This window comes from Rhipicephalus microplus, chromosome 3, assembly GCF_043290135.1.
Source record: "Rhipicephalus microplus isolate Deutch F79 chromosome 3, USDA_Rmic, whole genome shotgun sequence".
NCBI lineage: Eukaryota > Metazoa > Arthropoda > Arachnida > Ixodida > Ixodidae > Rhipicephalus > Rhipicephalus microplus.
In genome coordinates, this window is record NC_134702.1 from 117,711,808 (window position 1) to 117,728,737 (window position 16,930).

General features: G+C 42.3%; 1 protein-coding gene across 17 annotated transcripts in view; it reads left to right on the forward strand.

Moving 5' to 3' along the window:
- The window catches only part of LOC119171733 (neprilysin-2), a 126,908-nt gene that overhangs the window by 79,046 nt on the left and 30,932 nt on the right, over nucleotides 1–16,930 (forward strand). For 5 of the 17 annotated variants that reach the window (XM_075890170.1, XM_075890169.1, XM_075890171.1 and 2 more), the window contains 2 exons: nucleotides 2,600–2,746; nucleotides 5,241–6,195. In XM_075890170.1, the coding sequence (XP_075746285.1) occupies nucleotides 2,600–2,746; nucleotides 5,241–5,582 (489 nt within the window). In that variant the 3' untranslated portion in view covers nucleotides 5,583–6,195. Of the gene's footprint in view, nucleotides 1–1,943; nucleotides 2,007–2,599; nucleotides 2,747–5,240; nucleotides 6,198–16,930 lie in introns of those variants that run through there. The other 12 variants (XR_012894352.1, XM_075890174.1, XM_075890177.1 and 9 more) reach the window with 7 other exon arrangements.

A 16,930-nucleotide genomic window follows, 5' to 3' on the forward strand; every position in this document is an offset into this window, starting at 1 on the left:
TATGATTGAGAAGTGTACCTTGTACACTTTATTTTTCTTGTACTCAACGTAAATTGATAGTATCCTTGTTATAGTCCTGTGGGTACCTAAAGGGACAGTAAAGTCAAACATTTACGTCAGAGTGAAAACTGAATGTATGAAAACACCTAAAGTGACAATATTATCAACAACAGTGCTCCAGTTACCGAGAAATTAAAGTAAATGCACAAGAACACAAGCGCCGCAGTAGGACAATTTCAAAATGGTCCCGATGACATCAGACGGACCACCTAAATTAATCACTAGTAATCGATCTGACTGCACTAAATAAAAAACGTTCCGTACATTCAAAGACGCAATAAAATGCGGCTTGTTTGTTTCTGGTTGATTCATGGGAAAAGGAAGCGCTGGGCGCTACAACGGGAAATGGCACGACTGATTCAAAAATTAACTTTCGCATGGTTACACGGAACAAGTGGTGTCATCTAGTGGGCGCAGTGGAAAGAAAAACGTCTGTATTTTTGAAACGTATGGCGGGAAATTGATCGATGGCTGTCGTTGCAGGTGTGGCTCCCACTGCTTTCAGTCTGCTGCTACTAGAGCTGTTAAGCCGGGAAATGTTGCGCATGGCAACAGTGGCGTGAGACGGTCTGGTCGGTCCGCTTCTTGAGGCGGGTAATTTGAAGTGTGCTAACCCGATGTGGAGCACTAAAACAAGATTTTATTAAAAAATAAGCTCTTCCTTAGCACATAAGTACACTACGAAGTTTCTGGTCCGCCATTTCAACGTCAACGTCGAATTAATCGTTATCTTTAGTGTACCTTTAAGAAACATTTGGTGACGGGCGACAACGTATGTTACGAAGAAGCTGGCAGGCGAACAAAACCTGAGTTTATTCAACGGCTCAGCGGTACTAACGTCCTCGATGGTTAATTAGTTCTAGAGGACCGGCGGCCAGAATGGCTTGCAAGGCTGCTGAAGTATGTATTTTTGTGATTTTAGTGTATGTCATTAAGAGGTCAGTGCTTATGAGGACCCATAAATTTGTACTCGTTGCATACGCGTATCGGCGTCCTAGGTGGACACGAAAAATCTGGAAGCGAGAGTTTGGAGGTGTACAACATGAAGAAGGGCGGGTGGCATATTAGTGAAACGCTTTTGACGTTCAAACTGTATGCAACCCGCTGAGCTATTTTCGTGTGGCGTCGCGTTTAGGGTAAATATAAGCCTCAGAATGTAGTATCTCAAACCATAAAATGTAAAGAGCGTTGAACTTTAATAAACAGCTTCATGGGTGCCCTGGAGAGAACACTTCTCGTGTAAAGGCTGTGGTAATATATAAAAGACCTTCGGTTTGTGTTGTCATTCGCACAGGCTATTAGATTATCTCAAGAACTGTCCTCGTGTCGGTGCGAGGGTCGTTGGCCCGAGGAGCGAGTGTATTTCAAAAACAATATTACAGCGTTTTCTGAAGCAAAGGGTCCTAAGCACTCTCATTTGTTTGAGCTGCGATTTCTTTGCTAACAGCGAGGGCTCTTAGCGTGTCTTTTACCCAATGTATCTATCAAGCCCCCCCCCCCCCCCCCACGTGTGAATGCCCTCGTGATCTTTCGCTCAACTTGGAGTAAACCAAAATTAGTTGGGGAGGATCATATGGTTCAACGAAAATAACTGGTTGTTCACGGCATGAGTTATCTGAAAATGCCATCACTTACCTCGTCACGTCTTTCCCGCCAGACACGAGTGAATCATGACCATGTACTAAAGGCCGGTGTGTGCCACAGGTTTGCGGGTACGCGCCACAAGTGTCTGATGGTTTACACCTGCACTGGAACAGCAAGAGCACGTATTGGTAGTTGAAATGCATAGCGTTAAGCTAAAATAGCATCGACAGTGTTGACACAATGAGTGCAAGAAATATTCCCAGCTGAAATCAAACCCAAGTATTCTGTGTTGCAATCAGGTATTCTACAACAGGGCCATGCCAGGTCGCGGAATCGCTGTGAAAATATACCTGACGCAAGTGGTATGTTCCTAAAACTTCAGTTCTGTTTGCAGTGCTAGATATTCTGTAACCATCACATATATACTTCTATTATAAAGCCGTCATGTTGCGTTGCCGTCAGTTCTAGTACAGCGCAATCCACTGAAGTTGAGTTATGTAGCGGTGTCATGGGCTACCAACCTCACGAGCACACACGCTACATTTCATCCTACTGCTTCTGATGCTGCTAGTACTCCTGTTTCTGTTGGCATTAAAACGCAACTGTAATCTGATTATCTAAATCAGATGAGATTATTTAACATACGTTATTGCATGTGAGATGTGTACATATCTATGACAATATTTTGTAACTTTTCACTCAATATAAAAATTGAAACACAGTCACCTTCCCTCCGCATGCTCCGCATAACATGTACTCGGTGTACGCGGGATGTTCCATTTATTTTTTTTAGTACGCACTAACAACTTTATGTATGTGGTAACATTTTTGGGAGGATATGTGTGTTGGTAGTTATATAAGCGGATGTTGGTTATACAACTTCTACTGTATGAATTTATAGCTAAAATTACAATAGCCTTGACGGATCACGTTTTGAATTGCTTTTGTATCACAGATAATTGCCCACGAAATGATGCACGGTTACGACGTGGATGGAATCAACTATGGTGCGGATGGCACGCCGCAAGAATGGGTAACACCCGAGTTTCTAGAAAAGTACACGGAAAGGACGCTTTGCTTGAGAGAGTCGCACAAAGCTGCAGTGAGTGTGTGTTTCTTCGCTTGGTAGGCTAACGTGAATGTACCTTCCAGCAATTTCGAAAAAAAAAATTGAGCGCGCATGCTTGAGACAGTGGTATTATTGATGGCAAATACATATACCATTGCAGCATTTGACTCGTTCCAGTAGCAAACACTGGTTCAACACTGTGTGCTTAGCGCCTCCCCAGGTTTGTCTCGTGTAACTCGGTGATGAGCGCCAGTGTCAACGCCACTCTCAGTGTCACTGTTAGCACTAGCACAAGCTCACGATAAAGTAAACCGTCCCCCGCTCAATGGAACCATCTCCTTGCTGCTTCGCATCCAGGCGTGGTTTCCTTTAGCGGGAGATAGTTTAATGTTTTTAATGGGCTTCTTTGACACTTGGCGAAATGTGCGGTGTTATTGCCTAATAATTATAAACAGTCAACTAGGTTGAGAACTGTTGCTAAATCAGTATTTACATGAAAGAGCTTGCAGTTTATTCACTAGGAATGATCAATAAAACTTTGTATTGAGGGCGTGGGTGCAGGCGCCAATGTTTCGACCAGCCTACTTGAAATGTTCAAGTCTGTAACTGATTTTTTAGCACTTGTGCGTATATGCTTTGTCCTCTCCCATATCTAAGCCAATTAGGCGCAGAGACCGGCTACAAAATTTGAGTGAGTTTGAAGGAGATGCCACCATGACTAATTGGTTGAGTGAACAAGAGCTGTATCGTAAGGCAAGAACAAAGGCGCTACATGCTTCTTTCAATTATGGTTTTTTATGGCTTTCATTATGTGTGTACCTTATGGTGTGATGTGAAAAGCCCCTTCTGATTCTCCGGTTAACCTTCTCTGTTTGACTGAAGGACATAAAGTTTGAGATCGTGAAGATGTGACCTGGTACGTTAAAATGTTGTGCCACTGCTTCAGGCAATTTTTCGTCAATATGGTTGATTGGGCGAGTTGGTGATTCATGACCGTTTTGAAGCGCTTGTTCCTGTCTTTCTGTCCGCGTCTAAGTAGTGCGCTCTCATTTCAATTTTTTCGCCATGGCTAAGCGATGCCCGTATTACTTCGCATACACATGATTTCCTCATTTACTAGTCTATGCGATTTGTGACAATATAAACATTTGGTTTATATGATGTACGTGTTCATTTTCGGTGCTTTCAACCTGAACCTTATCAATTGTTAACCATAATTATGGCATGACTGCATGGTGAACACAAGCGACAGGCCCCGACATCAAAATTATTAAATGCGTGTCATGTAACAACATAACTACATGCCACGCTCAGGATGTGCCGGCGGCCGTTTCGTTAGCTTCACTTATACCAAAATAGGTATTACGGATCGTGAATGAATGACGAAAGTATGTGACTGATGCAAACATGATAATCACGAGATGCGTGTCATGTAACAAGATGACTACGTGGCACGCTCATGATGCGCTCACGGCCGTGTCGCTAGGTTTGGTATTACCAGGTTTGGTATTACGGGTATTGAATGGATGAAGAAGGTATGTGACTAGTGCAAACGTGATAATCATAAGATGCGTGTCATGTAACAACATGACTACATGCCACACTCATGACGCCCTCGTGGCCGTTTCGCTAGCTTCACATATGGTATAACGTCACGTGAACGGATGACGAAGGTAGGTGACTGGTGCAAACGGGATAATCATGAGGTGCGTGTCATGTGAGAAGATGACTACATGCCACAGTGAAGGCGCCAATACATTTCGATGTGACGCGGTGCGCGTGCCAGCAAGCGTTAATTTCGTCGCGTCACGCCGGCTTTGCCAGCCCAGGCGCCGCTCCTGCCATATACAGGCAGGCGCGCGCCGCGCTGCGTTGCTTTGACGCATCCGCGTTTCAGCGCGTCCGGCGTCACTCTGTCACGAAGAGAGAGAGACGCAGTGTTGTCTGGGTAATGCGTCGGCGTGAAATGCAGCATTTCACATTTTGCGCTGGTTGCTGTTGGGCCGCGCTGACGGACGCTGGTCGCACCTGGCATCAGACTATAGAGTGCTCGCGTTTTGATATAACGTAGCGTCGCTGTGCCCAGCGTGCGGGTCTGTCAACGCTACATTGGAGTATTTGGGCCCTTCATGGTTCTCTTGCGGCCATTTTGCTAGCTCCACATGTACCAATTTTGATGTTACGTGAGGCCCATGGATGACAAAATATATGAATGGTGCAAACATGATAATCCTGACGCGCTTGCCATGTAGAAACTTGACTACATACCACGCTCATAGCGTGCTAGCTGCCGTTTCGCTAGCTCCACATATACTAAAATTGGTATCACGTGAATAGATGACGAAGGTACACGACACATCCAGACATGATAATCAGGACACGGAAGTCGTATAGGGTATCATTTACCGCCACCTCGTAACGTTGTGCTGATTTTAAAGTGACATATCAACATTTCTGATTCGTGCTTCGCATGTCATCGATTTTCCCTGTACGTTGGGTCTGCCAAATTTTTATGAAACCTTCGCAGTTGACGACGAGAGCCCGTCAGGTTGTGCTCAACGACATCATCGACTCGGAGAACTTGGCCGATTTTGTTGGCACTGCAGTTTCTTACGCGGCCTTCACTTCCTTACCGCCTGTTGAACGGGATGTGACGCTTCCGGGCGTCAACCTTACTGCCGAGCGTCTTTTCTTTATTGGCTATTGCAGCAAGTTGTGTGCGAGCCGGTATGTGTTTACCGAAAGGTACGCCCCAGACCCCTCCCGCTGCATTGTGCCAACCATGAACATGGCCGAATTCTCGGACGCTTTCGGATGTGCACCAGGCTCTCGCATGAACCCGTCTAAGAAGTGCGCCTTCTGGCCATGAAGACATCTTTTGTGTCTGTTACGGTGGTTTTGATTTTCTTTTTCCAAATATATATTTTGTAAATTCGATGTCACTAACGCGAAAACCTAAATTACTATGACCCAGACGTGTCATGTGACGTGAAATTTGTAAACAGTGGGTGGTATACCGGCTGCCGATGTTCGGACAAGCGGGCTTTTCTTTTCTTCTTTAATTTTTATTACTGTGCTGTGACACCGTTTGCTTCCGCCTATTCACCTAACAATGCCCCAAAAAAGAGAAAAGGCATGCAGCACGAAAACCCGAAAGCGCACTTACACAGTAAAATTTTTTACACCCTTAAGGGTGTAAACTGGCTTGTCGCCAGAGGAACACCCCATGGGTGTTTTCAGATACACCCTACTGAAAGGGTGTTAGCTGAACACCCTACACAAAGGGTGTTCAGCAAAATGTTAGGGTGTTCAACACCCTTCTAAGAGGGTGTTGAAAGGGTGTGCGACCTTCGAGTAAGGCAATATTCGAAGGTCGCAGGTTCGGTTCCTGTCCATGGCAAGTTATCTTTTCACCCACATTTCTTTCTTCACATTTACACAACAATTCGGTCTAATAACTTCCCCTATACTTTCATTGGCAATATTGTCTGTTTGATCTCAATATATATATCTGTATATATATATATATATATATATATATATATATATATATATATATATATATATATATATATATATATATTTATATATATATATATATGTGTGTGTGTGTGTGTGTGTAAGCAAGCTTACTGAATTGCAATGATATTCCTCAAAGCCTTCTTTGTAAAGCCGACTATAGAAATTTAGACTGCCTGTTATGGTTATAAAATTAAATACAAATATTTAGTGTTAAATAGCAAGCATCTCGGGTATATCAATTGGTGGCTCAGTGAGTTGATACAGCAAGAGTGCTTGGTATGCATACGTTTGTGTAGACACAGAAACACATTATATTGAAAACATTATTACCCGTAACAGTGCACACGTCTCATGCAGGATGTAGACATATACATATTTCAGCAACTTAATTTGCAGTTTCACTTGGTATCGCGAAACCATGCGAGTTCAGCCTCGTGTAGTTCATTTCAAACTTTCTGATTATACAAAAATAACAGAGCTGCTTTGGTAGACATCGTTTCCACTTATTAATAAATATCTTTTCCCACTTCCTAAAAGTAGACATATATTAGCGTAAGATAAATGTCAAGTACATGTAGCACAACACAGGTTTTCTCTCAACTGAAAGCAAACACATTTATTTTGATATTTCATACATACTACAGTTAGAGAATTTTACCGCCAATATTCGAACAGGTAAGGTCTGCGGCTGAAGAAAGATGATTAACAGATCAGCCCTCACCCCATGAAGCTTCACCACATATTAAAATTTCAAGTTTTATTTTTCAGCATCTTTTTAGGTAATAGAGACAGCATCAGCATCCATTTCTCAAAAACACACTCTTCACAACAAAATCAAAATGAGGGCCGACAGGTGGAAACGCCTCAGATAGGCTGACCAAAGTTTCGTTAGGAGAACCTATCTTCGTCAAAGGTGCCTAGCCTTCTCATCCTTGGCATATTAGTTTCAAGAGGGTTAGTAAGGACGTCATGTCCTGGTGGTGGCATGTGTCCCTGTTATCAATCGTAGCCTGAAAAAAAAACTATGAAGCAGAGGAGTGCAGTCCTTGCTTCATTTCAAGTTGGGTGGTAGTGATTCAGACTGTTCTCAGAGAGTGGAGAAAAAAAGAAAGGAAAAAAAGGAAACACCCAAAGTAGGAGCAGTGTGCTGCCAATGAGTGGCCGCTACAGACACGAAAAAAGCAAAGAGCTTGAAAGTTCGAAGCCAACAGACGGTCCCTACGTTTGGCCATCACAAAGGGTTGCCGGCAATAACGGCCTATGCTGTTCTGGAACATCTATGAATGGGAGTCATAAGAAAGAGGTTACGAAAAGGCGCAAGAGAGAAGCAGGCGGCTACTTTTAAATGCCAAGATGTCAAAGGTAAGCGACACCAGATGTGTTCGGAAGACAACGTGTTTATAGGGGAAGGTCATTGGTTAAAATATGCTTTCACTATCACCGCAGGTGTCCCGCTCAACGGAATTGCCTCAAGAATTTGGTGGCATGTTGGCAGAGAAATAGGCAAGTTCGGAATGCAAAGGGAATAAGCAACAACGAGAGAAACACAAAAGAAAAGAAAAATGAAAGAAAAAAGGCGGATTGGTGGTAGGTGACACGCTAGCGTTAACAGACGAGGAAAGGAAAAAAGAGACGCAGAGAAATTTGTGGCTTGGCAATGACTTATTTGTGCACGGTAGGAGTGTTTTTTGAAGCAACAAAAGAGGAAAGGAAGTTGTGGTTGAAAGGTTCTGGAAAATAAAAACTTTGTAATTGTGTGTATAAGACACATGTATATCTATAATTAAAATTTTAAAAATTTAGAGTGATAATATTATTACAATATGTAGGTTAGGAGTGATTCCACGTAATACCAGTTATGTCTATTTGAAGGTTGAACGTTTCTAGTCCCTAAATACGGCCGCAATTATGCAATGGCTTTCAGCAATTCCAAATTACCACGTGCAACATTGATTCCTGATGGGTGTAGGGACATAAATTTGTGTATAAAGTATGATTTCATGTATTTGTTCTCTCGCGGTGACCGGAAATTATTTTGTAGAACGTAAAGCTTTGCTTTTTCGAAATTGTGGTCCTGTTGGTGGAAGTGACCGGCTACTACTTTCGGTAAATTGTGCTTTGTGTCTGCACGGTGGCCGTTCAGTCTTACGTAAATTGGCGGCCCAGTTTCGCCTATATATTGTTTTCCACAGCTGGCACACTCAGAAAAGTATATTAGGTTGTTTAAAAGTGCAGGTGAAGCTCTATGTGACCTTGTGAATGTAGTCAGATGCTGTGCTTTTTATGTTGGTAGCCGGCTGTATATATTTGCAGGGTGAGCACCTGGGCCGGCCACAGGGATCAGACGTCCTAGTATAAGTTTGCGTGAACAATCATGTCTTTAAGTTAGCGTTGCAAATGCCACGTGCCACGCATTGCGAATTCCCGCAAAACTTAAAGCAAACACTAGGACGTTTGGTCCCTGTGGCCGGCCCAGATGCTCCACCTGTAAAAATATATAGCTGGCTAACAACTTAAAAAGCACAGAATCTGACTACATTCACAAGGTCCCATCAATCTTCATCTGCGCTTCGAACAACCTAATATACTGTCTTAAGTGTGCCACCTGCAGACAATATATAGGCAAAACTGGGCAGCCAATTCTTGTAAGACTGAACGGCCACTGTGCAGACACAAAACACAATTTACCAAAAGCAGCAGCCAATCACTTCAACCAACAGGGCCACAATTTCAACCAAGCAAAGCTTTATGTTCTACAAATTTCTGCTCACCATGAGAGAGGAAATACATGGAATGATATTTGATACACAAATGTAAGCACCTAGACCGATCACGAATCAATGTAGCACGTCGCAATTTGGAATCGCTGAAAGCCATAGCATAATTACGACAGCATTTAGAAACGAGAAAGGTTCAACCTTCAAATAGACATAACCGGTATTACATGGAATCGCTCCTAGACTACAAGTTGTGCTATTGATGTTCTCTCAAAATTTTTTAAATTATAAATATAGATATACATGTGCCTATATACACACAACTACGAAGTTTTTATTTTCAAGGACCTTTCGACCACAGCTATCTTTCCTCTTTTGTCGCTTCAAAAAACACTCCTACCGTGCACCATTAAGTCACTGTCAAGCCACAAATTTCTCTGCGTCTCTTTTTTCCTTTCCTCATCTGTTAACGCTAGCGTGTCACCTACCTCCAACCCGCCTTTTTTCATTTTTTCCTTTCTTTCTGTGTTTCGTTGATGCTCAACTCCTTTGCATTCTGAATTTCCCTATTTCTCTGCCAACATGCCGCCAAATTCTTGAGGCAATTCTGTTGAGCGGGCCACCTACGGGGATAGCGAAAGCATATTTTAACCAATGACTTTCCCAATTAAACACATTCTCTTCCGAACACATCTGGTGTCGCTTACTTTTGACATCTTAGCATTTAAAGGTAGCCGCCTGCTTCTCTCTTGCGCTTTTTTTAACCGCTTTCTTATGAGTCCCATTCATACATGTTCGAGAACAGCATAGGCCTTTATCGTCGGCAACCCTTTGTGATGGCCAAACGCGGGGACCGTCTGCTGGCTTCGAATTTTCAAGCTCTTTGCTTTTTCGTGTCTGTAGCAGCAGCACACCGCTCCTACTTTGCGTGTTTCCCCTTTTTTGCTTCAATTTTTTTCTCTACCCTCCGAGAACATTGTGAATTGCTACCAGCCAACTTGAAATGAAGTGAGGACTGCACTTGTTTGCTTTCTAGTTTTTTTTTCGGTGGCAATTGCCAAGAAAGACACGCACCACCACCAGGAGATGACGTCTCTACTAACCCCCTTAAAGCTAACATGCCAAGGATGAGACACTTTTGACGAACATAAGTCCTCCTATCGAAACATCAACCAGCCTATCTGAGGAACTTCCACTGTTCATTCAGACTATCCCACTCTTGACAACAGTTTTTTCTGATCCTAAGGCAGTTTTCAAAGCATTCGAAACACTAAGGGCTGTTTATATAAGCTCTCCACACACAATTTAGCCATCTGATGTACAATATGCAAAGTATATCAGAGTGATTGTTCGGCTTTACACTCTTACAGAGTATAAACGAAGGAAAATTCGTAACCTCATATGTAACTCAGAATACATGCAACAATCATTACCTCTTGCAAAAAATTAGGAATGTAGTAAGCACCAGCACACACTTCGCAGAGCTGCTCAGAAATGCATCTTGATAAAATAGTTAAATATTGCAGTAATTTATGAATGCAAAAACACAACACCAGTGCACTAGTAGAGATGCCTGGTTGGCAACAAACTGCTGTACTTAGGATGCATCATGGAAGCAAGACCACAGCCCACAATTAATATACGCTTCAAGTAACCCTTGACTGCTAAACTGAAGGCCACAAAATCAAACCATGGCTGTGGTGGCTGCAATTTCGATTAAGGAGGAAATGCATGACACCTGTCTGCTTAGACGTGGATGCATTTAAAGAACCCCAGGTAGTCAAAATATCTTAAACCCTCTACTCCACTGTCCCTGATAATTATATCGTGGTTTTAACACGTTAACCTCGGTAAATATTATTTATCATTACACTTGACATGAAATAAAGCAAGCAGATATTACTATGTAGTTGAAAAAATTCACCATTCAACCCCCCGATCCAAGGACTCGCGTTACAATATTCTAGTATGCCTTCTATCAGTTATCATTAACAATGTTAAACATGAGTATGTATCACTGTAAAATATCCGACATGGTTTGGAATTCGCAAAGTTAGTTACGATGAAGCATGACAGTGGGAAAACACTTGATTGTACTTATGAATTAAACTTCCCAAAGGCAATGAAATAACTACAGTGACAAAAATATATTAAAATAGAATATTCAGTGAAGGTTACACTGAAGATAAAATCATTAATGTGCTACTTTTTATCACAACACAAAAAGTGCTTTTAAATGGTCAATTGCACATAAGGCATCAATTAACATGACATGCAAGTCTGGCGAGCAACACACTCAGTAGATCTTGGAAAAACCAAAATATCCAATAAAGAGCTCAGTAAGCAGCACTGACACATTCTTAAATGCACTGCCTAGTTACATTGAATTTTAGCCTTAAGAACAGAAAAACACCTTGGCAGATTGTGTCCAGGGGGACACAAAGTAATAAAATAATGCTGTCATCTGCCCTATCAACCAAAAATATTGAAATTTTAGTAACGCAAATAAGCAGGTATGTTTGCATTAAAAAGTTGGAGGCAGTCGTGTTTCTACACAGTCCCATTTGGAAAACTTTTTTGATTATGTTTATGCTCCTAGATATCCCGTTTGAAAGTTTAATTTTGCTTTTCATGATTACGCATGCAAGGCAGTGAGGTTCAGCAAAATATCACTCCATAGCGGAACGAGCAGTCGGTTCTTGCTATCGCCAGCGAATAGCAAGAGTAACCATTTTAATGTTTGCCCATGCCTTCCACCGACGGTCAGATTAAATGCATGAAATCAGAGTCTGTGCTAGTGCTCACTGTCCTGCACAGATAATAATGCAAGCCGCAACTAAATTTCCAGCAGGACATCTGAGCACAGGCATGCTAGAATTCTTACAAGTGATAATATGTAGAAATGTGACTGGCTCAAATATTTAACACATACACGATCTCCTGCTGTGGTCACTATTAAGTTGATTAATAAAACTTAATGGCACCGCTGACAGTGATAATTAATGTCTCACATTGCATCCTCCTGGATACATAGCTATCAGCAGAAATGGCTTTACGTACATAACTTACAGCGCTGACTTCTCTTTAAAAAAAACAAAAGGGTTAACTTTGAACACCCTGATCCTTTGTGCTCCTTGAATACAGCTACCAGGTGGCTCTCTGCAGCTCGCTTTTCAGAAGAAACAGAAGCCATGCACCGCTGATGTGCACCAGCAGTCGAATTTTCCACGAGCCAGCCTTGATGATGGGCTAGTCCAGACGTCTCCCACACTCTCTTCCTACGACGAGCATGTATAGACTGCGAGAGAAACAAAAAAACAATTTACTGATGTGTCTGTTAGCGAAGCAGAATTTGGAACTAAATTTAGAATGATCTGGAACGTTGTGTTTTAAAAGAGTAGGATGTACGAAAACCAGACATGCTACAACAAAAACATCCTCAATGTTTTTGGCGAACATAGCTGCAACCTTACGAAAGAATATGCATTTTTCACATAACAGATGTGTCACAAAATATACTTGAATAGCGCTCTGGCATAGTGCGTATACATGCCAATTCAATAATAGGGCAGCGCGTACATGACGGTATGCGCTTTGATCAAGTATCCATTGGAGGTAACACATAAAGATATATTACGAATTTTAGTTTGAACACAACTAATGTAACTTTCTTTCGGCTGCCTACATTAGGACGATTATGCCGATAACATAAAAAATTGGTTTCACTAAATTACTATTGTCAACTGCTAAATTATGGCTGTTAATTCAATGATTCCAGGTGGCTAGAAAGGCAGTGCCGCTCACTCATCCCTAACATACCCCTCATTACAGGCTGTCTAATAAATAATGAAAAAAAAATGTGGAAATGCTAATACAACGCACCCATCTTGAGCTAAATACCATCCCAATAAAGCATGCAAGCTTCTGCAACGTTCTCTAGTAACAAGAATACTGGAAGGCATTGGTCACAATTTAGCAATACACAATAAACGTTTGATTAGACTGATTTCTGAAGTTGTTTAATTGCGTCAATGCCAACAGCTTGGAAACATGCAGTCTATATTAATGATTGTCAGATGAACATACTGTCCAATTTTCCATTTTCACAGCAACACGTGCATGCCTTATGTATGCATACAATGATGTATAACATTATTGCAAATTTTGAGCGTTAAATGATATATTCGTTTCTCCAAACACCACAGATCCCTTCTATAACTGTAGCGCATGCCTATAGAATTTACTGAAGCTTGTCATCTGATGCGAAGACAAAACAACATGGTGACCCTAATTGAAAGCATGACGTTTTGGCCCCCACACAAAAGCCCTATTTACAAGTGACAAAAACTGTGCTTTTATTCGTGGCCAGTGTGTGGTTTTTCAATATTTTCATGTGTGTTTCTGGCCAGATCGGCATAAGCTTGTAATCTGTTATTAAATGCCATTGGAGGTGATGGTCTAAACTGTTCTTACTGTTCGTACAAGTAAAATTGCTTAGCAAAGTTTGAACACAAAGTTTGGGCGAGGCACATACAATATTTAATAAACCGCCACAAAATAATGAAATCTAAGCATAGCGAAAACAAGCTGAATAAAATAAAATGTGCTCTACCGCATGAACTACTGTTCGAATTAGGGCTTGTACAGTTAAGCTACAGTTATTCGGCCCCAATAAGCCATGAAAATTTTGTTCGGAAATACAGTTTAAGTTTAACGAACGGCTCAAAATTCATGGGTTCCGAATGCATCAGACAACCTATGTTGCAGGTGTATAACGTAAGCTCAGATTTGACTAAACGGGCTGCATAAACACCTAAGCGTACATACGTGCAAGCCTTGCGAGCCGTACCTAAGACGAGGCAGCATGCTGCACGCGAACTTGAGTAACACGGTAGTTCAAAGATGCGTGCCGGCGTGGATGCATACACCGGCATACGTTCGGCTACCCGCAGCAATTTCTGACCGCAGTTTAAAAAAAAGGGCGTACAACATATGAAACTTTCCAAACTGCTTTGGACGTACAACATATGAAACGTACAACATATGAACCCGTTGACTCCTGTAGCACACAATATGAACATTGATTTGTGGGGTTTAACGTCCCAAAACCACAATATGAACAGGCATGCAAAAAAAAAAACAAAAATCCTCAAGTTAAGATATCCAAACATACGCGCCCTAGGCGTAATCAACGCTTACAGCTAACAAACGCCGTCTTCGCCCAACAATTATTTAACCAAAATATTGGTCCATCGCGAGCAGGGCTCCCTGCCAACACCACTGCCGACAGAGGCGAGCGCCGTCACAACTCGCACAAACCCGCCGCCAAATTCCCACTGCGCACGCACGCGCCATGTGCTTCACACACCGAAGCATGCTTGAATCGAAAGAAAAAGCTCGCCCACGCTTGACTTCCCACAAAAACGCCTACATCCTGATGAAATGACACACACAAACAGGTTCGCTACGTTAAAAAACTTCACTTATCGCCTACATGTAACGAAAAACGTAGCATGGCGTCGTTATCACGCTCTCGGTGTTGACAAAGCACCGACAGCAGGAATGTGGTACGTACCTGGCGAGTGTTCTAAAATGCGACGCCACACGTCCTCGCTTGAGTAGAGTTCATCTTCGTAATAGGCAGCACCGGCAGAACACAAAACACGAACGCAGCGCGCAAGCACACCTCAAAAAACGAGAAAAAACGATGCAGAACCGACAAGCTGCAGCGCCCGACCAGCGAGCAAGCACGCCAAAACAAGTTCGGAGTTACAGCTCCGCAGACGTACAATGGCGCAATAAAATGCTTTAGTGATGCGGCTAAGTATAAAAAGTAAACGGAAATATATATAACATAAAAACAAAGAAGGCAAAATAATTTTATCTTCACGAAAAAACAAAATTAGAAATTAACACAGGACTTTCGCGCGCGAAGTTTGAAACGCTTGCAGGTACAATGCATTTTTAACAAATGAAGAACAGCGGTAATAATCACCTAAAACACTCATGTTCTTGAATACGAAATGTACTATTGTTGACGCACACATTTACACACAAAATTTTATTGCAATGATTGATGGTGCCTATGCATAGGCGTGCCCACCACGGGGAAGGGAGGCGGGGGCGGCCCTTGGTCACTTAGGGGGCAATGTAAATCCCTATAGGTACATAGAGAAATAGAGAGGGGGCACTGTAACTCGACGTAAGTTTTTTAACTCGACGGGGGTTGCAGTGCCCCCTGCTGATCACCTCATACACCCCCCCCCCCCCCCGAGGGGATGTCAAACAGAATAGATAGCAAATACAAATTTTACGGCGTGGATCGCAGTGTCCCACAATATATATATATATATATATATATATATATATATATATATATATATATATATATATATATATATGTGTGTGTGTGGGGGGGGGGGCGAGAGGCGTGTCTCTCCCTCCTCTCGTACCCTTCTCCCCTTCGCTTCGGAAAGACGCTGCGTGCACTGACCGTGCCATTCTCTGACCTTTATTTCTTCACCTAAAGAACCACTTCCCGTGCTCCCGCATGGTTGCAGAAGGTATACTGCATTGTTTTCTTTTTCGACCAAGCACGTCTCGTCTTCGATAATCTTGTGAAAACAACTTGCACTCGAACGGCTTTTGACCGAGCAGGGGTTTTTTGTAATAAATTCAACCTTTTTTGTCTCAATTGCTTCTAAACCTGAATATGTGCTGTCCGTAGATCGTGACAGTAGCCCATTCATTTATTCACATATAATGTGGACGATATAAAACGGCAAAGCATGTCGAATCATACAGTGCGAGAAGAAGTTAGTCTCTTTTACATTTTCTCAATTATTCTTAGTGTTCTGTAAAATTTGTCAATGCCTCAATCATTTGCTTCATTTTTTTCATCCCTACGACATTGTTATCTTAGGAAAGGCATGCATTCCTTGCGCTATGCGTGGTATTTGATTTGCAAGCATGGATGCAACATGATTCTTGCACGTGCACTCCCGCGCCGGTGGTCTGGTGCTTATGGTGCTGAACTGTTGACCCGCAAGTCGCAGGATTGAATCCCGGCAGTTCACGGCGGCCACATTTTTAATGGACGAGAAAGAGTGCGAGACCTGCGTAGTTAGACTTAGGTGCACCTTAAGTAACCCCAGGTGGTTTAAATTTTCGGAGCCCTTCGGTACAGCGTCTCTAATGATTATATGAGAACTTTGGCACGTTAAATGGAACAATTTTTATTCCAACATTTATAGGTGTACACCCTTCTGTTCTTCAACACCCTCACGAACGGCATATTATCACCCTTTTGCCAGTTACACTCTTCTCTGAGGGTGTACCAGCAAAGAAAAGGGTGGTACATTTATTCAAAAAGGGTGTAAATCTTGAAAACACCCTTTCTACACCCATAAGGGCGTAAAAAATTTTATTGTGTACTCCTCACCTTGCTTTCGCAGTTGTGTCTGTAGCTAGAATCGAGATAGATCGGCAAATGTACTCATTTGTCCTATTTTTGCCATGCATTGAGTACACTCATTTGCAAGAGTAGTCGGATGAACAACTATTGCATTGTGGGAATTTAACAACTCATTTTGCAATAGGCATTCAATGATACCTTGAAACTGGCAATAATACCAGTACAGTCAGTTGTTCATCATTCTTTTGAGAAGTGTGGTATCCGCAAAACACTTGCAACGAACTTTGTGTTGCATTCAGTGGCTGACAGCGATGAACAGTAACGCATGAAGTGGGAATGTGCCACTGTTGATAAGCGATGAAGACACAAGCATATTAATTTGTTGGAGAATTGGACTACCGACTCGTTACGCAATTCGCATTGTGTGACGGTTGCTTCTATTTTTGCGGTTCTAATGCGCTTTATTAAGGTAAGCTTGCGAACGGCATGTTTGAGGCATGTTTGCGAATGAATCCTAAGGACCAGCGTGTTCAGCGGTAGAATACTGGGGTGGCTCGCAGTGGA